The 26,315-nt window shown below is 32.4% G+C and overlaps 2 protein-coding genes across 2 annotated transcripts; one reads left to right on the forward strand and one right to left on the reverse strand.

Moving 5' to 3' along the window:
- Positions 1-1,221: 1,221 nt before the first annotated feature.
- On the forward strand, positions 1,222-1,842 carry LOC132162852 (NAC domain containing protein 52-like). Its single transcript, XM_059573071.1, has one exon. It carries the CDS (start codon positions 1,222-1,224, stop codon positions 1,840-1,842), a length of 621 nt encoding a protein of 206 aa, XP_059429054.1.
- Positions 1,843-6,979: 5,137 nt separating this feature from the next.
- Positions 6,980-8,241, reverse strand: LOC132164586 (E3 ubiquitin-protein ligase PUB23-like). The gene has a single exon (XM_059575122.1). It carries the CDS (start codon positions 8,228-8,230, stop codon positions 7,019-7,021), a length of 1,212 nt encoding a protein of 403 aa, XP_059431105.1. The 5' UTR covers positions 8,231-8,241; the 3' UTR covers positions 6,980-7,018.
- Between the last annotated feature and the right edge of the window lie 18,074 nt (positions 8,242-26,315).

The following is a 26,315-nucleotide window of genomic DNA, read 5'->3' on the forward strand; positions in this document are numbered from 1 at the left end:
TCGACGTTGATATGAAGTTATGAGCGTCGACTCAAATGAGTTGACGTTGATAGTTTAAGTATTCATTTTTTTTAATTTATTAAACATTTATATTAGTCTACTAAATTTAAGACCTATAAATAAATAAATAAAAAACCTTAAATTTTTTGGGTTATAATTATATATTTTTATATTTTTATTTAATATATATACACCATTTTCTATATATATAATTTATTTTCAATCCAACTCTACATATTTTTATTTTATTTTAGTGAATCATTTAAGCTAGCCTATTAAATTTGTAATAAATGATTAAATACTTAATACCTCATGGGGTTCGACAACTTTATTTTTACCCATTGGGGTTTCATTTTTATCACAGAAGGTCCCTGTGATTTTAATAAATGACCAAGTTAGTGATCTACACACTCTTCTCTCCGATGTCTCACTACCCTATTAGGCACTATCGCTCAACATTCAACTCAAGATAAGGCAGCAGATTCGGTTCAAGCACAACACTAAGAAAATAAAGTTGATACTATCCCAGAAACACAATACAAAAGATAAATTAAGATGATAACTCAGCCACAGGTTATAGAAGATCATGAGATCAGTTTAGAATTCAAATGTATTCTTATCCGATCCCCTTTATCTTGTATTTTCTGTTTCTGGTTATTGTTAAGCACACTTGTAAGTCTAGCTTTTTATAAATACTTGAATATACTCACGTGTTAGACATTGAAGTTTATCACACTTTCTTCACATTTGTTTTAGTCTCAATCAACACTAGAACCACTCCGCCTTCGACGGCTTTGATTCGGTTTCTACCCCATGGACAAAGCTCCACAAGAAGCTTCAACGCCGCCTTAGATGCCTGCTGTGAGATCCGGTCTTGTAAAACACAAACTATCTCCCTGAACAATCATTTGGTTAGGATCACCAGCTTCGAACATGGACTTCAATAACCATCGTTGTTTATGATATTTCTGAGATGGGTTTCCGAGATTTTAAGAGTAGAAAGGATTTCAACGGCTATTTCCAAATTCCCCTGGCCACGTCACGGGTCGCTCTATCTCCTTTTTTTGAAATTTTGGGTTTTTTCTTTCTTTCTTTCTCCCTAGCCGAATTAACGTGCTTTTATATATATATACCCTCTGCAAAGATTCCAACCGTAACGGCCAAAACTAACTATAGAGTAAATCTGAAGACGAAGCTCAAGTTGTTATTATGGATTATATTATGGATTATTCTTCTTCTCTGGGGGCACCGGATTACAAGTTCTGGCCAACGGAAGACGAACTTGTGCGGTTATACCTTCGCCGTAAGGCTATAGGACTGCCACTGCCCACCGCCGATCTCATCTTTGACTTCGATCTTTACGGTGAAAACAACCCTTCTGAGATATGGGATATCTTCATGGGTCCCCATCCCTCTCTGAAAGACTTCGCCGGTGGCCTCTACTTGTTCACCAAATTGAAGTGGTTGAGTACCTCCGCAGTCGACCGGCGCATCATTTCCGGCGGGACTTGGAGGAAGGAGTCGTGTATAACCATCTGCGCTTCCCGGTCGGTAATTCCGATTGCAATGTTGAAGTGCTTTTGGTACCGGAACCCGGACTCGCCCCAAGATGGTGCCTGGTTCATGGAGGAGTACAGCCTACCAATGTCTAAGACTCGGCCCCGAGTGGGTTTTTCTTCTTCCTCTTCCTACGTGCTCTGCCGCCTGAGTAAGAACATTTCGGTCGGACTGGAAAGTTTTTTTCCGATCAACGAAACCGATGAAGATGAAAAAAGTCTTCCTCTTCATCTTGAATATAATACTCATTGTTCATGTGGAAGACAACGTAGACTAGGAGATTGAATTTGCACAATTTTACGTATTGTATTCATTTTTTCGAGAATTAGACAAATTCATAAGTTCTGCAATCTTTCTTTTCCATTGTAATTTCTTGAGAGCACAATTAGCATCAAGATTCAATTTTTTTCAGTTGCCATGCATGCATGCATGCTAGTCGCCCCATATCTTTGGAGAAGGGGCCCGGTCCCTTTAATTAATTAAAATGGTTTTGGAAATTAAATTCTGTGTATCATATCCCTTTGAACATGTGTTTTTTACATTTTTTTTTTAACACCATTATGGTATATTTAGAGATCGAATTAGAAAAACTTCGTCAACCGTTTAAGAGTGATGCCATCATTGTTATTCAAATTCATATATATATATATATGGAAAAATGCAGTTTACCTCCCTGAAGTTTCAGGAGTTTTTTAATTTTAACCCCAAAGTTCAAAAATTGGCAATCTACGCCCTTGAAGTTTCAAAAATTGGTAATTTAAACCTTCCGTTTAATTTTTTTGTTAAATTGGACAGAAATTTTTTTTAAAAAGCCTAAGGGCAATGATGTAATTTCATAAATTTCCGTCCATTTTAACGGAAAAATTAAACGAAAGGTTTAAATTGTCAATTTTTGAAACTTCAGAGGGGTAGATTGCCAATTTTTGAACTTTGAGGTTAAAATTGAAAAACCCCTGAAACTTCACGGGGATAAACTGTATTTTCCCCATATATATATGACTTCATTTGGTCAAAATCGGGTGTGTTAGGCAATGAACTTATGTAGTGGATTTTCGAATGCTTGAGAGTTCAATTTGTTTTTTTTTTTTTTTTTAAATTAGAACTTTTGCAAGTCAAATATTGCCAAACACACCCTAGTTTCAAATATGTAGGCCCCGAGAATTTACATATTTATCCTCCTGCTGCTATAGTTGAACAAAATGGAGGATTTCTGTACTAAAATAATAATAATAATAATTCAATTTCCCGGCTTGCTATTTGTAATAATTTCAATTTGGGTCTTCATCTCCTTCTCGAAGCGGCATGCTTTAAGGTGCACATGATGTGTTCACAACATTGCAGGGGAAATTGTGAGAATTATGAAACAAAAGAAAACAAGCTAAATTAAATATAAGGGAAAAATTCACTTTACGTGTTTTTTAATTTGAACCTCAATATTTAAAAATTTGTAATGTACCCCTCTAATGTTTCAAAAATTTTCAATTAACATCTTCCGTTACTAATTGCCATCTAAGTACACAGAAATTGCTGGCATAGGAGCAGGTGAGAGGCATTTGCTCCTTTTCTTTTTCACTCCAACACCCACACGACACCCAAAAGGGGTTCAAAAGGGGTTGACGAGGAAAAAAATCAAAATAGGCGTTGAGTTTTAATAAGGAGCAATTACGTCATTTAACTAGTTAGGTTGGGTGGAAAATTGGAAGACGTTGCATAAAAATCCCACGTGATGTCATTTCCGTCTACTTAGACGGCAATTAGTAACGGAAGGTATTAATTGCAAATTTTTGAAACATTCGGGTGTACATTACAAATTTTTAAACATTGAGGTTCAAATTGAAAAATATCTCAAACTTTAGGGGGTAAAGTGAATTTTTTCCTAAATATAAACATGCATTTGATTTCTCAATTCCTTCAGTCGACCATCTCAAATAAAAATTACTACATTTAAGTTGTATTACTTGGGTTTTTTTTTTTTTTTTTTCCTAATAATGGTCATGTATTATATATACTGACGGAGCTATTAATAGACAAGGGGGCCATGGCACCCCTTGGTTTTCAAATTTTCTTTTAATTTTTTGGGTTAAATACCTTTTGCCCCATGTGTTTTAACGCCTTTACTTTATCCACTCAAGTTTCAATTCGTATCACAACTGATACTCCTATTATTGATTAAAAGGGAGTTAGCACTCCCGTCCAACTTTCGTCCAAAAAACTGAAGGAAGTCCCCGTCAGCCCAATAAAAAGCAAGGGGTGGTTCCAACCACCCCATTTTTGCCCAAAGGGCTGGCTTTGCCAGCTAGGAGGTGGCCGAAACTATTTTTGGGGTGGCCCGAAAGGTTTTGAGGGTTGCTCGGCCACCCCCAATTGGCTTGGGGGTGGTTTTGGCCACCTCCTGCGGCAGGTCTGGGGGTGGCCAAACCACCTCCATGGCCCTTGGGGGTGGTTTGGCCACCCCTAGCTAGTCATGAGGTGGTTGGAGCCACCCCCATTTTTGCCCAGAGGGGTGGCTCCCGATGCCCCTTTTTTCTTTTTTTTTTTTAAAAAATTGTTTTAGTTTTTTAGTTATTAATTGCTTGATTTTTTTTTTTTTTTTCATTTTTAATACTACTCACTACCACGTGTCAGCTTTTTATTATCAGTTTTTTGTTCGGAAGTTGGGCAAGAGTGCTAACTCCATTTTAATCAATAATAGGGGTACCATTTGTGATACGAATTGAAACTCAAGTGGGTAAAAATAAAGGTGTTAAACCACATGGGGCCAAAATGTATTTAACCCTAATTTTTTTTTATAAATTTGAATATTGATGTAGATTGGCAAACCTCGTCTGCAAGCTCGTTAGAAGACTCTCTGGACACCTATGTTATTTTTGTCTGACGAATTTTACTAAAAATACCATATCTAGAGTTTCGGACCTTTGATTGGAGCAAGATTTATGGCGTTGGAAAGCTAACTTAAATATCTACAAAGTCATGTGTCACAAGGTTTGGCCAATTCTGATGTGTAATAGGTCAAAACGGGCTATAAATGGAATATTGAAAAGGTGGACAGCACTATGTTTAATTTATGCACTTTTATTTAGTGCCCGTCCGGACGAGGGTATGTATTGTCCAGACAGGCTTCATAGAATTAAAATTTCTGAATTTATTAGGTTTAAGGTTTGGGGGCTTATAAATACAAGCTTATAGCCTCTAGAAACGCAGTTGTTGATTATATATGAGTTTTGTTTAATAAGAAGCCTCAGAGTTGAGCGGTCTTTTGTTTTCCTTCAAAATCTAGAAAGTATCTAGCATTTTAGAGAATATTTCTTAGATTACTTGATAGAATCAAGATTTAGAAATACCTATCAGTTCCTTGTTGTTGTTATTCGCTGCAGCCCACTAAATCACGGTGAATCAAATGTGTGTGTGTGTGTGTGACTCCTATCAAAAATATATTTGACCCCTCGTTTATACTTTGATCCTGGAGTGTGTGTGTTTTATGCTTAAAAGGCTTGACTCCTATCAAAAATATATTTGACCCCTCGTTTATACTTTGAACCCTCTAGGATTTTCGTCTCTAACTATATACATTAATTAGTTACAAGGTGCATTGGATTAGGATTCCCAGTAATTTCAAGAAATCGCAGATTCTCAAATTACAAAATTTATGTTGTTCTAGACATTGAAATGCTTGAAAAATGTCACATATTAAAAAGATTGTGTGTTACAGTTAAGAATTGAGTATATTTTCATCATATTATTGCTATATATGTTGTAAACAAGTTTTGAGCCAAAAACTCTCTTTTAATTTTATGAAGAAAAAGAATAAACGTCTCTCCAAAAGTGAGAAATAAGTATTTTGGGAGGAAAATTGTTTTAGCTGGCTGATTCAATAACATGCCACATTTTTAATATGTGGCATTTTCCAAGTGTTTCAATGCCCTAAAACCACCTAAATTTCTGTATTTTGAGAATTTAATTTAATTTTTAAATGTCAGAAAACCTGATCCACATTAGAATACGCAAGTAATCATTGGCAGAGGCAGAGCTAAGGGACTAGGAAGGGCAATGGCCTCCTAAAACTCTAAGCCCAAGCCACAGCCCACTCAAATTTACACACACACACACACACACACACACACATATATATATATATATATATATATGACAAAAATTTCCTCCAAACCTGTTAATGTGCATTTTAAATGTTTATAGACACTTGACACTATTTTACATGGGTTAGAAAATATTTCCTCCATACTGGTTTGGAAAAAATTTATGTCCATATATATATATATACTGGTATGTCCACACAAGAGAAGGGGGGGAGGGGAGATTCGAACTAGTGACCTTCGCTTCATGAAACATGGTTCACAACCGATTAAGCTACCCCTTGGCCGGGGATAACTACATAATATAATCTATTTTCTTCCAGAAATTTATAATATCAGATTTTTTGAAATCTTTTATTCTTATTTTATTTTGTATTTCTTTGCAAGTTAGGAAAATAAAAATTGAAGTGGAAGCTAGAAAGATTCTATTCAATTTTCGTTATGTGTTCAAGGGCTATGTGGTATTAATATAGTTTTCACTTGGTATAATGCGTAGGGACATATAATACTGAGGAGGCTAGCTAGGGCTTATACTAATCGATTTTTTTAATAAAAAAAATTAGTTACAAAATTCGATCTGTATTGTCAAATTGTTGTGAATTTTCTAAATTTACATTTATCAATTATTTACCTAAATTTTCCGGATCATTTTTTCAATTCCTTTGTCATTTTCACGACAATTACATGAACAGGAAATCAGCTGCTGCTTTATTTGAATTTTAGCTAGAGATCTAAATTACAGGGAAAATTTCCAAGAAAATTGGCATCAATCTAGAAAAGTCAAAAGATTAGTGAGACATTTTCCTTATTTCGACTGAATCTCCACTAAAATCCAAATTGTTACAACGCTTTTCAAATTTGCATATTAATTAATGATGGGAACCTCGACCTTCTTTCGTTGCATGGACAGATTCAATTGTTTTGCACTAAACAGGTTAGAGTACGAGGAACATAACAAAAAATGACATGCTCAAAAAGGTTCCATTGACCAAAAATTAAAAAATAAATAAAGCAGTGCCCATGCTAACTTCTCGAAGAATTACAAACCTATGAGATTGACTATTTCTTTTTTGGACACCAGTACTTCAAACCCATTTTTATAATACCCAAAGTTTGCAGGAAATGACCTCATTTGATAACGTTTTTTAGAAAACAGCTTTATTCTTTTAGTAAAATAACTATAGTAAAAATAAATAACTTCAAATACAAAACGACTTTCAATATTATTTTCACTTTTATGTCATATTGATCCAGACATTTTTTTAATAAAGCAAAAAATACTATTTAAAAAGCTTTATCAAACGAAGATCTTAATTTTCTCCTCGTTGCACGCCTAATTCCGATTATATTTACACACAAAAAAGCTATTATCAAGAAGATGGATAGGATGAAAGCAAATGAGCAGGAATACATGAAGAATTCTTCCAAACCCTAGAGTGCAATATGAGGATCTCCCTAGCCCTCTCCTTGGTTTTCAAACTACTATCAACTTGAAGCACCAAACACAACTTGGACACAACACCCACTTGCAACATTTCCTGAAGAACCCTAGAAGTCGCCGAGAACCTACAAACCGAAGACAAAATTCTCACCGCCCTATCCGTCGCCATATGAGAAACCCTAAGTATTTTCTTCGACACAACCGCCAACCCCGCAGCGTGCTTAGACAATTCCGCCCGCCCTTCGGCGCATCCACAAAGCTGATCCAGAACAACAAGCAGAAGCTCACACACTCTTCTCTCCAATGTCTCAATAAGCAGCTCTATCACCACTAGAACCGCGCCACCTTCGACGGCTTTGATTCGGTTTCTTCCCCAAGGACAAAGCTCCACAAGAAGCTTCAATGCCGCCTTGGATGCCTGCTGTGAGATCTGGTCTTGTAAAACACAAACAATCTCCCTGAAGAAGTCCCTTTTGATGGTGATCATTTGGTTAGGATCAGCAACTTCAAACACGGACTTCAATAGCATGGTTGTGGAAGCTCTAGATTGGTAATTTCCAACCCTCAAAACCTGCATTAAGGCCCCCACAAATTCACCACCATCGTTGTTTATGAGATTTCTGAGATGGGTTTCCGAGATTTTAAGAATAGAAAGGATTTCAACGGCTATTTCAATATTATGGCCATCTTCATCCATGATTGAGGCAGCCAAGAACTCAACAACTCCTCCAACTGCCTCCAAACATCGCTTGTTGCTTTCGCTTTCAAAAGCAATAGATCTGAGCCTTCTGAGGCAATTGTGGTGCATGTTTGGGAACTCCTTTGCCTTGTTGAGGAGTTTGACGATCTGGGATTTGTCGATGGGCGGCTTCGGCGTCGGAATCCGTTCAATACCATGGGAAGCGTTGAGGGTGCACCATGCTTGGATCAACCGGCGTAGAGTATGATTTGGTGTAACTTCTTTGCTGCTTAAGACTTGTTTGGTTGCAGGGCAAGTGGTGTTGTTGTTGTTGCATGAGAATAACCATCTCTCAATGTTTTCCCGATCGTAGGTTATCCCGGTTGAGATGGTGACCGGATCTCTCATGAGCTCCATTGAGATGGGGCAAAGAAAATGTGAAGGAACATCAATTTCATCCATTTTCAGACCAGGTTTTTAGTAGATGAGGCTAAAGAGGTAAAAAGTTTGAACAACAATGCAAAAAGAAATCAAACAAGGCAAACAAAAAAGCTGGAAATTGGCTAGACTTGTAAGAATATGTGGCTTCAACCTTGGCTTGTTGAAGATTATATGAGAGAAGCTGCGGCTTTTATACCGTAAGAGAGTTGATGCAAGTAAGTTGTTGAAATTATAAAGTCAAAACACGGAAATTGAGAGAGAGAGAGAGAGATTTTGATTTTCCAGGAAGGAGGAAAAGATCAACAAATAAATAAATGACTGACTGGTTGGCGCAATAATAAATGAATGAATAAGGAGTCTTGGGGGTAGAGTCGGTGTTGCAAAGGGAGCCTGACACCTTGTTTAAGAAATATATATATTTTTTAAAAAAATATATTATTTTTCAGTTTTTTTTTCTACGTTTAAAACATAGGTTTTGATTTATTTTTTAAAAGCAGAAAAGTCAAAATAATGCTTTTTAAAGTTCTTTTTTTAATCAAATCGAATCATTTTTACTTAATACAGCTCTTTTTTTTTTTTTTTAATGATGAAAGCCATTTGGGGGGGGGGGGGGTTTCTCTACAACTTTCACACGTTTTGAGAAGACTATATCAAAGTTTAAAAATTCTAAATTTCACCAATCAAACTCTAATTTGATGTAATCTACCCATTCTGTTAGAATTTGGCATTAAATCATAACAGAGGCTATTAAAAATACCATAATATCCTCAACTTTTTCATTTTTGTTTTATTTTTAATGTGAAATTAAGGGTAAATTTAAATGTATAAAAGGTTATTTCATCAATTTTAACATTTGTTTAACGCCAAACTCTAATGAATGAAGTAGATTAAACTTTGTGGAGTCTTCTAAAAACTCGTAGAAGTTCAGATGACCTATGTGAAGTTTTCTCAAATTATTTTGTATACTCACTCTTAAATAATAAATTTCAAACTTGTGCAAGATGCCTCTTACACCAATTTGATAAAACTTAACTTAATATTATTTGGACTCAAAAAAATTTGAACCAACATGACATATGTAGATACTAGCTAGCAAATATAACTTTTTATATATTGTACTGCAAATTAACATTTTTTAATTAACCAATAATTAACCCAACAGGCTCTAATTAGGGAATTGGGCATATATGGGGGTACGTTTTGACTCTTTTCTTTTTTTTTTTTTTCCAAGACATGAATATTATATATTTTCATATTAATTTTATCTATCTGGATCTTGACGCAAGCTAGCTGCAATATTGCAGGTACCGACAGCTTGTCATGGGGGGCAAATGGGGCTCCCACGTATTTCACGGCTGCTGCTATAAATTATACTCGTACTTCATTAAGAACAAGGCTCTGGGTCAACTGAAAAACGATCTTGTAACATGCATGGGAGTTTGTGATTGGCTCAAACCTAGACGTTTTTATTGTTTGACCAACTTGATTACCGTTAACTGTTATTGTTGTAACATGCATGCGAGTAGTTAATTAATTGATTAATTGCTTGCATGACAACATCAATATTTATGTAATTAATATGATATTTGTGGCTGTGGAAGTAGCCAACAAAACCTTTTTTCTTGTTTTTTTCTGATTCACAAGATCAATCGTAATCCACGAAACCCAATGGTTTAATTAAAAAAAGTCATTGTTTTTTTTAATCAAATCGAACAAGAATCACAGAAACTATCAATCTTTTTCTTGTACTTATAACAATAATAATCAAATGTAGGTGGAGAGTTTAAAACCCCATGTAATGCATTAATTTTTCCTTTAAGTCATTCTCAGGATCAGGTGTGGTCCATTAATTACTAGTTGCATATAGGATGATAGAGAAATAACGTGTAGAAGGATCAGTCAAGCCGAAACCCAAGACCTTGATATATATATATATAGTTTCATCAAGAGAGATTTTTGCATTGTTAGGTTTATTAGTATTTGTAATCATTGTGTTCTTGAGTTTTTTAAGATATATAGTCTTCTTTTAGTTCAGGATTTTCAATTTTTAAAATTAAAGTGATAAGCAAATTTTCTTGTTCTTCAGTTTTTGTGAGAACATTGCAAGTTATATATATAAAAGAAAGAAAAAGAAAGGAAAATGCATCAAATAGTTTTTATTTTCTTATTTAATTCCCTTTTTAGTCTTATTGCATGGATGCTATGGGTGCACCACATGGGTATTTGCATTTCTTTTCAAATACTTGTACTATTTGGGAGTAATATAAGACAAAGTGAATATACAACTCTAAAGGATTGGCTAAAGTGGTAAGGATTTTGTTTTGGTGGCATTTTCATCAAGTCTAATATTGTTTTAATTCCTTTGAATGCAAATAATTTTTTGGGGTCACACTCGATCATTAGCAAAACCAACGTTTTACTCAATTTGTATGGAGGGAGTACTTTGCACCGATCATATATGAAATATATCATTGTACCGACCGAGACAAAAGCTAGAATTTCTTATTATTAGGAAGGGCGAAGCTTAATTTTTAGGCCGAAAATATGTATATATACTCAACTATGTATAAATATTTTAAGAAAAAAAAATGGTGGCTGTTTATAAATATTTAATCATAAAAACATAAAATATTTTAACTATATATTTATATATAAATATTTTTGTTATATATAAATTTTTAACTAGAAGGGGGGAAGGAGGCCATGGCCCATGGCCTATGGCCTATGGCCTTTACCGCCGCCCTCTAGTTCCAATATCCTTGATTGTATACTTCGTTCAATTATCACTAAAAACAAAAAAATAAAAATAAAGGCCAAGCAGGAAAAGGGAAAAATACAAAATATAAAAAGAGAGATACACTTTCATCTTCACATCTTTAAATTTGTTATATATCACTGTCATGTCAATGATGCTTGAATGTGATTCTCATCACTGGTAACATAACATGTAGGCATGCATCTAAGAGTGTAGAAGCTATTACGGTTAGCAGTTATTGCCTTTAACTATTAACTGTAACTGTTTTAGGTGATTATCAAATTTTCGTAACTGTAACTGTTGTGCTTTAAACAGTTAATAGTTTTAAAATAATTGTCAGTTAGTAGTCATTAATATTCATAACCGCATTGCATACCGTTTTCTAAAAATGGGCAGTTTGGGCTTATTTTGGTGTTTGAGCCTTTCTTGAGCATTTTTATGACATATTTTAGATTATTTTGGGCATTTTTTAAATAATTAATTAAAAGGCTTCAACATCCAACAAAGCTCAACAATTTTATTTATTTTTTATTTTTTATTTTTTTATGAATAAAGATCATTTTCTAAACTCAAAATGATAACCTTATATCAAAGGCATCAAAACCATGTCATTTTGTATTATTATTATTATTATTATTATTATGGTAGGCGGTTAGTAATTATTAACTATCTCTGCATACACTTAAAACTGTTAACTGTCACATCTTTAAATAGTTAGCAATTTTTTTTCACCGCCTACTATAACAATTATACGGTTAAGAGTTATCAGGCGATGTGCCGGTAACTTAACTATACCGGCAATAGACTTTTTCTTTTGCTGAGTATTGTCGGTAATAGACTTTTTTTTAAAGTGATGGTCGTGGAAAATAATTGAATATATTTATAACCCAATAAAGAAAATTAAAAAATAAAAACTAAAAAAAAATAAAAAATAAAAACTGAAAAAGGTCAACAGTAGCTGAACCTATTGAAGAATTAATGCACCTTCACTCTATTTTTTCTCTTCTCGCCTACTTTTGTTTCAATGGTTTCACATGAAAGAAAGCGAAAGTCGGAGGAGCATCGCGTGCGGTACGCGTTAGCAGCCTGGGAGATTAATGGGGCAGTCAAAGCAGCGTTATTTGTTATCTTAAGATATGTCATATGAGCAACCACACTCTAATAAAATTGATTATGAAGATACGTAAACTTTTCATTATAATTTTTTTATAAATTGGCGTGATAATTTAATAATTAGATAAATAATTAAGAATGTATATACCGGCTGGAATTGTCAACCAATTCCATATATGGTCCACAAATTAGATCATTGATGACATCCGGCTCAATAAATGTTTAGCTAAATTGAAGGTATAGGATAACATTTTTCTATTTTAGTTATTTAACTTTTTCAATTTAGGCTAGCCAACATTTTTAACTATTCACTTTCATGTTTTCATTTATTTTTTTTTTTTTTTTTTTTTTTTTTTTTACAATGCTACCGCAACTCAACAAATTTTTAGTTATTTTCTTGAGCGGGATATAAAATATTTTTGAAAAGTTTTTACTATAAAAATAAAATTAAAAAATTATTTTGTTAAAGAAGTTTGATACATCCACAATTTAAACTGCACTAAGACCCAATTTCTCTCTCTCTCTCTCTCCTAGTTTAAAGCTCTCTCTCTCCTCCACAAGAATTTTTTTTAAAAAAAATAAAAAAATAAAAAAACTGTCATTTAAGAGAAAAATTAGGTCTTAATTAAATCTAAATTATGACTTTATCATTTTTCTTTGTTAAACCCAATACGAGTGCTTTTAATCACTAACTAATTAAATCAACAAAGTCATATTCAACAATTTTACACCGACACGTGTTAGTTTGTCAGAAAATTTATAATAAATGTTATAGTACACCTAAAGACACTCATAGATTATTTATATAATTTTATAGATTATTTATATAATTTTTTTATTTTTTTGTCGATTAGTTCGTAGCTGTGTCAACATAAATGTATTTTTAGCACTCTTTTTTTTTAATTAAAAAAAAATGATAAAGACATAACTTAAATTCAATTTTGCCTCAATTTTTTTTTTTTAAATAAATAAAAAACAGCCTGTAGAAGAGTAAAATATATCTTTAAATCGAGTTAGCCACGTGTCTTGGTACGTACGTAGCACTCTAAACTCATTTTTTATCAAACTTTTAAAACGACATAAGTCCCCTCCCCAAATGCTAAATAGACAGCTCAGGACACATCAAAATGCATTAGTTTTTGTTCATGATCCATAATATTCTTGTCCCAACGTGCACGTACCATACTTTTAAGAAACAAGCCATTGATTAAAGATCCGTTTGCGATTGCGATTTTAATAAATTTAAATTTTAAAATTGTATTTATTAAATTTATTATTTTTTAAAAAGTTCCTTTTTTTTTTATCAAATATATGTTATTTTGGTTTAAATTCGTGACTTTTTAAATATGCACATCCTACTTTGCTTATAAAAATCGTAGAATTTTTATTTTTATTTTAAATTAAGCGCTTTTTAAATCGCAATGTCAAACGCTTTAAATTTTTTGCTATTTTTTTAAAAACACAAATTATTCTTACAAAATCACAATCTCAAACGCACTCTAAATATGCTTCAATATCTTAGGCTAAATAATTTCTATCCGTTGAGGTCCAAAAATTCAATTTCTTTAAACATATTAAACAAAGCAACCAGAAATTAATTAAAAAGAAAGGAATCCGACTTATGCATGTGCTGTACTAAAATTTAGGCCGATTTATTATTGCTTGGGTTAAAATATATTAATAATTTAAAAAATCGAAGAATTTCAAAACCTGGCTGCCTGGCTCTAGCTATATTATTTTGTGTTTCATCATATCATGCAAGGGAGATAGGCAAAAAGCCCTTGAACTTGCAGCTTACCGTCAAGGAGAGAATCAAGAATTTTTTATAAAATGAGGCTAAGACATGAATAAAAAATATATTAAAATTAAATATTAAATTAATATATAAAATTAAATTAATGTCCATTCAATGTTAACCAAATATAAACAAAAGATAAGACACAAAATAATCTTAATATATTTAAATTTTCAACCTAATCAACTATTAAAATGGAACCCTGTCGACGTTCTTGCAAATCGCGAAAATCTTTTATGATTGAATCTATACGAAATTTCACAGTAATTTCTCTTTGGTTATTCAACATCATAGAATCAATAAAAACTCATCTTCAATGTCATTGCGAAGCTTAATTAGTTTTGATAATATTCATATCTAAAAGTGTTTGTTTTATAGTTGTGGTATAAACGGGAAGTGTAAACACAAGTGTAACAAATTGGAAAACAAGTTGATAGGTAGCTAATATTTTGGTGCTTACCAACCATTGACACAATTTAGAAATATCTGTTGATCCCCGAAAATCTGAATTTTGAACTACATTATGTTCATAATGGTAAAGTTCTATTTTCAATTGTTCTTTTTCAAGATCTGTAGAGTCCTACGAATAAAATTGGTTTACCAACTATGGAACAAAATCGATCTTAGAAGATTCACATGCACCTCGAGGATCAAGAGCCAACTTGAGAATAATCAACTCTACCACATGCTCATTAAATCAGCGATTTAATTCTTGCAATTGAGAATCTATGGTGGCACAAAAAAAAAAAATGACATAATAATGATGTTTAATAAAGTCATCTTATTGATAGCGAGCTCGACCTAACAAGCATTTATATCTGGAAAATCTATGTTACGTTTCTAGAAAAATGATTTCACATTGGTAAGTAAAAGCATTACATTTATTATCTCTATATTCTTGGACAAGTACTTTAGTATGTGAAACAGGATCCATGGCATTTAAAATTTCTTAAGATTTGCATTGCAATTCTTGATATAAATTACTGGTGATCAGCATAGTTTCTTTCAAGAGATGCAAGATAAAAACAAAAACAAATGGAGTCATTGCTTGATAAATTGAGTCTATTACTCGTTGGGAAGAAATTTATTCCCTTATCAAAGATTTTAAGAAGAACATCATATGTTGGACTGAACATTTTGATCAAATTAAAAATTGATTTCAAGTCGAAACTCTAACGATATCACTACTTCGTTGTAAAGTACCAATTTGGCAATTTGATTGAATTCTCTTCCACTCTCAAGCTCATCAATTTCAATCATATGTGCAATTTTAGCAGCTTGAGCAACCTTGAATTTTTCATTATGATTTCATGAGGCACCAACAATTTTGATAATAGAAGCAAATTTAGTATAAAATTGATGAAAAATAATTACTTCTTTTGATCCTATCATTAGTGTCGAATGCAAATATGATATGTGAAACAATAAATGTAATAGGCATATGGACAATCATTTGAAACCAAATATTGCAACCCATTCCACCCACCTCGTATGTTACTTACGCTATCATATCCTTATCCTCAAGTATTTTGAATGTCTAGATTATGATCAGACAATACATAATATATATCATTTTTTAGTGTTAATGTAGGCCCAAAAAAAAAAAAAACAAAGATCTCACACAAAGCCATCTTTGTCGACAAATCGTAAAATTAGAGTCATTTGCTCCTTCATTGTGTCATCCCGAGCTTCATCAACAATTATTCAAAACTTCATATCACCAATTTCTTTGTGAAGTACCTTTTTTACTTTGGCGGAAAAGAAAAATGTAAAATTTCTTTTTATATCTTTATTGATATGTACGAAGCATTTTTGGGAGCTTTAACTATCACTTAAACAAGATTTTCATTGTAAAAAACTAGAAAATCTAATATTTCAAGAAAATTTTAATGATTTGTGGAACTTACATTTTCATCCTGTCCTCTAAAAGCAATACCTTTACATGCAAGCACTCGAAAAAATCAATGAAGACCTTCAACTACAATTGATTGTTTGAAATTTGATCATAAGTGAAATTGTCAAACACTTTTTGTGTGTATTGAGATTGATTCATTAAGTCCTCACATAATCTCTCGACAACTATGTGAAGTGAATTATGATCATTTTATATATGATTAAGAAATGCACAATTTTTATTTATTTATTTTTTTTTTTTGCATCCATAACTTTATTTTAATTCTTGAACCCATCAATAGTGGAATGCATCTTTATCAAGCAAATATTCAAGTCATAAAAAAAAAAATGCTTTGAACTACGAAGGTTGAAAGCTACAAAAATGACTAACTAGTTTAGATTTCTGGTTCTTTGAAAGATAGGTTGGTACAGACCAACTTTAATGTAAGCTCGTCAAATTTCATCCCGTTGAATAATATCATAATCCCATATTTGAGGACGCAATCCAAAATCATACTCCAACGAAATAGTATCAATTTCATTTACGTTTACATTTCAAGATTTTGTAGGACGATTTTCAAAAATTGGAATATCAAATGTTGGTGATGATGCATCCCAGCATTGACTTCTAAACTTTGTACATATTTTCATCTGAAAAAGTCAATTATTGTAATTGGCTTTTTTGTCATCTAAAAATAAATTGACATTGTCTCATCAAGGTCTTTAGCTAAGAAAAGAATATCGGTTCAATTTAAGCTGGTTGACAATAGACACATTCAAATGAGGAGTAGTAAAACATAATTTCTTTCATATAAGTACTACTGGTTCAATAAATTATTAATATATATAATGCTAAATTGTATAACAATAGCCAACTACATAGCAACTCAGCATAAGTGCTTGGGGTCTCATCTTCGCAATTTAGAGAGCACCTTTACAATAGAATTTATGTAACGAAATAGGAAAAAACGCTAGCTACATCTGCGTTATCACTCCAAAATGACTAGTCAATTTGAAATATCTTTAGAATTCATTATAAAGCCTAGGGACACAACAATACTCATGACTATCTCTTTATAAACTACCTACTATATGTGAGTTACTCATCTCTTCCCAATATTTACATTTTACGTACGAAAACTTTCTTTCAAAATTAAAACCATGTTTTTTCCTATTTTTGAATGTTTGTGGAGCATAAATACTAGTCAACTTGAAAATGTTTTTAGTTAAGCAAGGAAAATAATTTTCATCATGCATAACATAGTTTATGTTTAGGGAAAAATCCATTTTACCCCCTGAAGTTTCAGGTGTTTTTCAATTTGAACTCTAAAGTTTAAAAATTGGCAATGTACCCTCCTAATATTTCAAAAATTTTCAATTTAAACCTTCTGTTACTAATTTCCGTCAAATTGAAAGAAAATCTATAAAATTACGTAATTACCCTCAGGCATTTTTTTTTTAAAAAAATTCCGTCCAATTTAACGGAAATTAGTAACGGAATGTTTAAATTAAAAAATTTTTAAACATTCGGAGGGTACATTGCCAATTTGTAAACTTTTGTGTTCAAATTGAAAACTCCTAAAACTTCAGGGGGGTAAAGTGAATTTTCCCCTTATGTTTATATCTACCTAAACCAATTTTTGACACTCTCCAGCATCTCAAAGCCAACAATTGTGTGAGGTCCCTTATGAGGCCTATCTTCCCTAGCCGCCGAGTCCTGTGCAATAATGGTTGATGTAGAAAATATATTATACTACAGTAATAAACATTCAATATAAGATTTTGGTTCAAATGGGTTAAGATTAAAAAATAAAATTGAACAAAAATTTATTAAAAATATTAAAAAAATATAGTTTACAAAATAAATAAATAAATAAATAAATAATTATTGTTTAAAACATATAAATGTAAATTATAATTTATCTTTGCTTTTTATTTTCATAAACAATTAATCTATATTGACCAATTTAAATATAAAATTGTACATAGACATTTTGTTATTTAATAATAAATTAGTGTAAAAATTTGATTGCATACCTCTCAGAAAAAATAATTAAACACTTTATTTGAATTGTTTAATGGCTTGAAGAAGAGAAATTTGACTGATTGAATTTGCAAATTACAAATTTGAAATCGCAAAATCGCAACACAGTTTATAAGTTTAGGTTTTATTTTTTATATAAATGTAATATATGTCGATTGTTAACATGCTAAACTCAACTCAACTATCAAAGTATAATTTTATTTTCCTCTTTCCCATAAATAAAAATAAAAAATTAAAAATAAAAAAAATGCCCCCTCTCAAAACCCCCTGGCTCCGCCCCTGATAAGCGTGTATGGTAGGTGAAATATATATATACTGATACAAGTGTCATAAAAGAAAAATAATTCTTTTAGAGTTACTAGGGGAGAACCATAAATTTAACAGAGATTAATTAGTTCAATAAATCACGTTATAAGGTCATGTGAAAATCAAATTAATGACTCAAAAGCTAGCTAGTTGGTTACTTTAGAAAAAACACACCCCACTTGATTGGAGAAAAATTTTTGTCAGTAAATTTAAAGAAGTTACCAGAAGAAAAGTAATTAGGGTTGAAAGTTAACTCCTTAATTAAAACATGGTTTTGAGACAATTAGACCTCCTCAGGGTAATTCTGAAGTCGAAACTTTTTAGTTTTTTTTTTTTAATTTTTTTTATTTTTATGTCCGCATAAGAGGAGGAGAAAGGATTTGAACGAGTGACCTACGCTTCATGAGGTGTGGTTCCCAGCTGATTGGGATACCCCTTGGAAACGAAACTTTGTAGTTAACCCTTTAAAAGTACAATTTTTCAAAATTTTGTTAATTAAAACCTAAAATTCGACATGGACCACATAAGGTTCCCTTTTAAAGCATGTGCAACTAGTACCCATGTTATTTGTAGGTCAATAATATATTATTGACGTTCATTAGCCACATTTAAGACTTCTAAATTAAATTAAAAAGAGAGAGAGAGAGAGAGAGAGAGAGAGAGAAAGGAAGACCACAAGAGTTCTTTTGCTACCACGTGGATCTCATTTATATTGTTAAATGCTTTTCTTTTTTTTTTCTTTTTTTTTTTACCGCATGCATCAGGAATGATCTGGAACAGGAACACCAAACGGAGTTGGGCATATAATAAAAAAAAAATAGCAGAAATTTCGGAATAAATATGGAATTTTGGCATAAACTCAGTATATTTGTCGATAACTTCAGAAAAAGGCTGGAATTTTTATATTCTTCTAATCCATTTGAAGATTTGGTGAGATGATGAATCCTATGCAAGCTGACACCAGTGAGAAAATTGCCAAGATTCTCATGAAAATTGGCTTCCATATATATATATATATATATTTTGAAAACAATTAATAAATTGGACTCGATCTTCTAGCAATTGACATATCGGTAGCTACCTCTCTATACATACTTATTGCCATTCACGAGTTCATTTATGGTTATCGGTGCTTTAATTCTTCGTGTAATAATGAAAATAAGAAATTGAAAAAAAAAAAGAAAAGAAAAAAAAAAGTAGGTAATATTAAACTTCATCTAAACTTTTGCAGAAAAGAAAATAAAATGTTAGATTGTGGGACAAGATTGGAGGAATATGCATGGCCCAAATTGAATTTGGACAAGACTTGGACTATGGACTTGTGTGTAAAACTCAGCAATCAAGGCCTTCTAAGCCTTGTAAGTATAGCCCAACAACTTGCGACTCCTGGTTCCATAGACATAGGTTATATTAAAGCTGTCAATTTTTTTTTATTTTTTTTATTTATTTTTATATATATACAATTTACGAATTTGATATAAATTAACACAAAATTAACAGATTAAGGGTCAGTTTGGATTTAAAAAGTGAGATTTGAAAACGTTTATTTTTAAAAACATAATTAAATATTTGGCAAAATTATAGTTTACCTTTTAAAACTATGTGTTTTTTAAAAAGTAAGGAACTAGAATTTGAAAATGCAATCTTAAACAATTAATTTTATGCAATTTGATTAAAAATTACACTTTTTGTATATAAAATCGTAATGGCAAACGCACCCTAAGGTTAAGGGGTATGACTTGTTTAACTAAATAGGTCAAGTTAGCCATCAAAGGTAGTGGTTTAATGACCAAAGGAAATTTTCAAGTGGTCAGAGCATGTACTAGGGCATAGGTTTGAATTTCCGGAATGAAAAATTCTCACATATGCATAATTAATATTAACTGCCTTGAATTTTCATTGATGCCCTGATAGGGCTATGTTAGGCTATGACTCAATCGAACTTGAACGAGTGCATATGGTTCTCACCATCTAAGCCCCTCCTGTGCGACTCCTAATGGGTAGGTGCTATTATATATGGTTACGCACAGGTTAAATAGCCACAATTGGTCAATTATAACTTGATCCGTTTTTTTTTTTTTTTTTTAAAAAAAAAAAAAAAAAAAAAAAAAAAAAAAAAAAGTTCGAGTTAGGGTTAACATATATAGGATACCCATACTCAACACAATTCGAACCTAACAAGCAACATAAGGGTTGTATGTTTTTGACACGACCTGCGAATCCGACATAAATCCAATATAAAATTAGTGGGTTAAAATTAAAAAATTTGACTCATTTAATTAAATGAATCAAGTTATAATTGATTTATATATTCTTATATTTATTCATCGACAAGTGAACACAAATTATCAACCCCTCGGCAACACAAAGCCAGCAAAAGGTTTGAAAAAAAAAAAAAAAAAAAAATGCTTCAAAGCAGATCAGTTGAATAATAATAACAAACAGAAAGATATGATGGTTAGGTGGGCTTGGGTTAGATTTTTGCATCTCCTTTGCCCCATTGATCTACTGAAGCATATGGATACAGAATGTAAGAGACATATATAGTTATAATGATAGCCACAAGCCCAACAAAGAAAGCTAGTGGTGTCTCCTCACATAATTATGGATTGCTCCTATTTATATTGGTAGACAAAAATCCAACCACATCATCTCCATGCCTGGTTTTGTGCCCCCCACCACCACCAGTTTCCACCACTCCCCCCATAACTTTTGCCATGTCTCATGCTTTATTGTCTAATTATCAGTCGAGTCAAACCTCATGGAGTAAGATTCCAAATCATGGGCTTGATTGTGTAGTACGGCTTACCCCTTTTTTTGGGCACCAATCTACTGCTTGCTTGCTGGATGATGTTTCCATTAGGTCTCATCCTAAATTATGCACAAGATTTCGCAAGATTTGGCCCGACACCGGGACGAAATTAAGAACTTTAACTCTAAAGATTGCCAAACGGTTTTTAAAAGCGAGCGGCATCATAATAAGGTTTTTAAACAACCCTAAATATGTTTTAGGGGCCAGGGCCACTCCTAATCCCCTCTTGCTCCGTCCCTGCTCAGATATACGGTCCTTTTTTTGGCCCCTACATATATATGATGATGTCTTCACTTTTTTTAAAAAAAAAATTGATATACTTAGGAATTTTATCCACATTACTTTGCATAATGGTTCAGTATTTTACACAATAACGGTTTATACTTACATGCCCTTTTCTTTTGAAACTTTCTGAGGCCTTTATGATGATGCTCTAATTCAAGCATATATTTGATGCAATATATATATATATATGAGGTCATTCATTCTTAATGTCGACAACCTTTCTACCATAGCATTGGAAATGCATAGTTGCATTTGTTAAAGTATTAAATAAAATAAAATATCAAGGAAGAATATTTAGAGAAAGAAAGAGAGAGAAAAAAACCAAGGAATTTATGATGGTTTACATCCACCGTTATAAAGTGTAATAGGGCTATATTTGATCTATTGTATTACAGTGGAGGCATTTATACTTAAGTTGTGCCAAATAAGGCAAGGTGAAGTGTACATGTGCATGTAGTGGGAATCTGAAGACACTTTCTTGTTTGGTTCGCGGATTGAGTATTCCATTAGGAAAAGAAATAGCTATTACTAGGAATAGAGGAAAGTGGAATGAAATAGTTATTCATATTCCTTAGTTTGGTAACAACATATGTATTCTAATTGGAATTAAACCAAAATTACCAAAAACCTCACTCTTCTTAAAAATAAAAATAAAAATAAAACTCATATTGAAAAAAAAAAAAAACAAACAAACAAACAAAGGAGTTGCCGGCCACCCCTGCAATTCTAGGTCCTCCGTTTTTTTTCTTTTTAAATAAAAACAAATTTTAGGGTTAAAATAAAATAAAAGGGTTTTTCTGGAAAATCTATTTCATTCCAAAGGAATAGCTATTCCACTAAAAAATGAGTGGAATAGCTATTCCTGTGTGTATGGAATTAGTCATTCTTATGAGAATAATTATTCACAGGAATAGACTCCTACCAAACAAAAGAATAACTATTCCATAAGACCATAAGAATCGTCATTCCATTCTAGAGTCTATTTCGCAAACCAAACGGGCTCAGAAAAATGAAATAGCCATTCCATTATAGTTAACATGCGGTTTGCTATAATCCATAAAAATACAAGAGACAGACCTAAAAGGCAGATTTAACCGACTGACATTTCACCGACTTAACTAGCTTATACCGACTTTCTTGATTCGGCGGGCGAAAAGACCTACACTGTCACCGATTTAATTGATACCCAACCCTAAGCCTAAGATATGGCCAACGCTCACAGCCAAAGACTCTTAGAAGCTGAAAATCAAGAAATTTATTAAACAACAATCCAAAAGGAGACTTGGAACAATTAACAGAAGATGGCAACCTGTTAATCAAGTACTATGTAGTGTCAAGCGCATCATTCCAATATTGTAAAGGACATGCGAATCGGCGACCCTTCCTTTCCAAAACCGAAAAAAACAAAAAACCAAAAATCACTCTAGCTAGCTACAACCAGCTGGAGATAAGGGTATCCATTTTACAACAGGAACAGAGAATGGAGAAAATTGATGAGTTATGGATATATTGATACAGCAAAATACTCCTCTAATGGAATAGTAATAATAACCTTTTATGTAATATTCAGAAATTCTCAAACAGGATCCTCTCTAGTGTCTAATTATTCACCCCTCAAAAGATCGAGATGAAATTAAGAAAATTCCCTCAGAAACAAAATACAATTAGGAATATACCAAGATTCTGCAAGGCTGGCCACCAATACATGCATATAATGGTGTGACCAGAAAAGCAGAACCACAGCCACCGCTGGTCTCAACATCACGGTGGGCTAAAAGGGCTTAAAAGGGCTAAAAGGGGCTTGGACCACGGCAGGAATACCAATGCTCCTGGCTCAAGCCAACTCCCCGGCCCCCACTACTGTCAACGTACGTGTCCCCTACCCATTCCCCCACGTGGCAAACCCTCGTTCGCAATATATTATGAAATGGCAAGCAAATTCTAAACATATTCTCCCATTTTTTTTCCCATTTGTTTTCTTCCTCTGATCTTTCTGTGGCACCAGATATATATATATATATCGTCCAATCAGTGTAATAATGGAGGAGATCTTCTTTCTGGTGATGCTGATGAGAGCCTTTATGATAAAGCTTTCCAAAGCAACACTTGTTGGTTGCGAATATCTCCTTTTTTTCCCCACCTTTTTCCTTTCACACACCGTCCTTTTTCCTTCCATGATTTTTCAAGCTCAAATAATTTTCCCATAAAGTTTTCTTCCAGAGAGAATAGGTGTTGCTTCATCTGACGTCCGCTGATATAAATTTAACTTATTATTATTATTATTATTATTATTATTATTATTATTCAAACTTTTTGCATGCGAGTTAGATTTTTATTTTTAATCAAACTTTTGACTCAAATGGCAGAAGAATCTTAATGTAAGTTTATGTAACCTATGTACACTCTCATATATGCTTATAACCTAACCTAACCCTATAATCTCGTTCAAATTCTAAAGCAATTTTTACAGCCATAATGTCCTTTTAATTTGGATCGAACATTCTTTCACCATCAAACCAACATGTCATTCGTCTTTGAAAAGTCTTAAGCATGTCTACTTTTTTCTGCACGTAGCCTAAACATCACTTGTTGAATGAAACCGACAACATACGATCTTATTGGAACATAAACTCAGAATACTACAATGTTTCCTTTTTTTTTTTTTTTCTGTAAAATTTATAGCTGGAACTCACGATATTTTGTTTCCTTTGAGGCAAAGTATATAGAATATAGACTATTGGACAAGAAAGGTTCATGCTCATATATATGTATATAATAGTTCCTAATCCTTTATTGTGAAAATGCTTTGAAAAGTATGATACAAATACACGTATAGCATTTGTATCGGGCATCGTCGATGATGATCATGGAAGACCAAAATGTCGGTGGAATGTGTAAATAGTTGTAACCGTTGCATTGGATTTCATTAGAATGGCTTTATTCGAGTAAGACTATATATGTTTGTTTTGACCTAAAATATGTTTTGAAAAATGATTGTCTTATTTTTCAATGCTTGGTACAACCGAAAATTGTGGTCAAATCGAAAATATTTTTGGTTGACTATGAAAATTAACTTTATTTAATTTTTGTAAAATAATTTACCTTTTTTAAAATTTTTAACCATTTTTCAAGTTTAAACTTCTCACTCTCGTAGTTCATTTTCTGCCGCCGTTGGAGGTCATTGGAGATTGCCAGCCGCTGCTAGAGGTCACTGGAATCTACCAGTGGACTTCGCCAATTGATCCAGAACATAAATCTTATACGAAATCTAGATAGTTCCATCATATCATGATCGACGGAACTAGTGCATGCATAAGGATATTATATACAAAATCTAGAGAGCTCCATCGATCTTTCAATCATATCACAATTATTAGACTAATGCATGAGGATGGTACGTACCACATCCAGAGAATTTGATTGTATCACAATTGATCGGACTAGTGCATCAAACCATCAAGATGATACCAAATCTAAAGAGTTCAATTGATCACTCAACCATATCACACTCGATCAAACTATACATTATGATAGTACAAAATCTAAAGAGTTCAATTGATCACTCAACCATATCACACTCGATCAAACTATACATTATGATAGTACAAAATCTAAAGAGTTCAATCGATATATCATTCGATCATATCATAATCAATCAAATTGTTCATTAGGATAATACAAATCCAAATAGATTAATCGATCTTCAATTGTATTGTGAATCTGTGACCAATCAAACTAGTGCATATATCGGATGATACAAAATTCAAAGAGTTTAAACTCTTATATATTGTAAGTGTGTGTAATAAATTAATATAACAAAATATAAAAAGAAGATATTACTAAAAATATAAAAGAAATCAGCATTTATATTTTTTCTCCTTTTAGATACAACATCAGCCACAACATTTTTCTCGTCACTGTACCAAGTTTCATATATATATATATAGAGAGAGAGAGAGAGAGAGAGATAGAATATCAACAACCCTATTTTGTAGTGTTTATATATTAGTATTCTCGTATAAGTTACGACTAAAGAGGATTACTACACAAAATTATGCATGTCCCGTCAACCTGAATATATATACACACACAAATTTATAATCATTTTTAATTGAAATTTCGTAAGGGAAATTATCAAATTTGGCGGCTATGTTATGGTGCTGAAAGCAACAAATAGGTTATAGATACAATAGCAGATCAAATTTGGCGGCTATGTTATAGTGGTAAAAGAAACAACAAGGTACAATAAAAGATAAACTCAGAGGGATTTAAATGTTGGAGAAGTTTGTCTTACGGTCATCCTCACCTTCAGCTACCATGATAATATATAAGAGAAACAATATTATAAGAATCCACTGGAGTTATATGTCTATCGAACTCTTGCTAATTTGGGCACGTAAAAATGAGATACCTGATATGAGACCCACTTGTTTATTGAGCATAGCATATTCAAAAGAGTAGTCAAATTTTACTATTATTAGTGCTTTTTCGTCTCCAATAGAATAGGCAATTTAACTTTTTTTATCTGGTGCATGTGAACAATGATCAGCCTATTTACTATTCACACTATAAACTCTATTTATTATTTTTTGTCTCCCACTTTCTTTCTTTTACTCTCTCTCCCTCTCCTCCTTTTTCTTTCACAGTCGTCTCTCCCACACAAACTAATATTTAAAGAAAATAAAAAGTAGAATAGAGAATCTATTAGAGTGTGTGTATAAAAAAAATGAGTAGTTAAATTAAAAATTTATACTTTTTCAGTAGCTATTTTGCCTACTTTTGCTAGAAATGATCTAACATGTGAGTTTTATATAGAGTGTCTCACATTACTTGTTCACATTATTAACAATTTAGACAGATAATTGCGGTGTTCGGAATCCAACTTGAGCACTAAGTAGTAAGTGGATGATTAGCAAAACAGCAAAAGATGGTCAAATATGTGATAGGTCCCGAGTAGTGATGGATGTTGTGCATGAGCATGTGGACGAAAATTGTTATAGAAAGAAAGAAAGAAATAACGTAAAAAAAAAAAAAAAAAATGGATAGAGGAAGAGGGGTCTCCTACTAGACATCCAATATATATACTCATGCTTTAATTTCTCT

This window comes from Corylus avellana, chromosome ca10, assembly GCF_901000735.1.
Source record: "Corylus avellana chromosome ca10, CavTom2PMs-1.0".
NCBI lineage: Eukaryota > Viridiplantae > Streptophyta > Magnoliopsida > Fagales > Betulaceae > Corylus > Corylus avellana.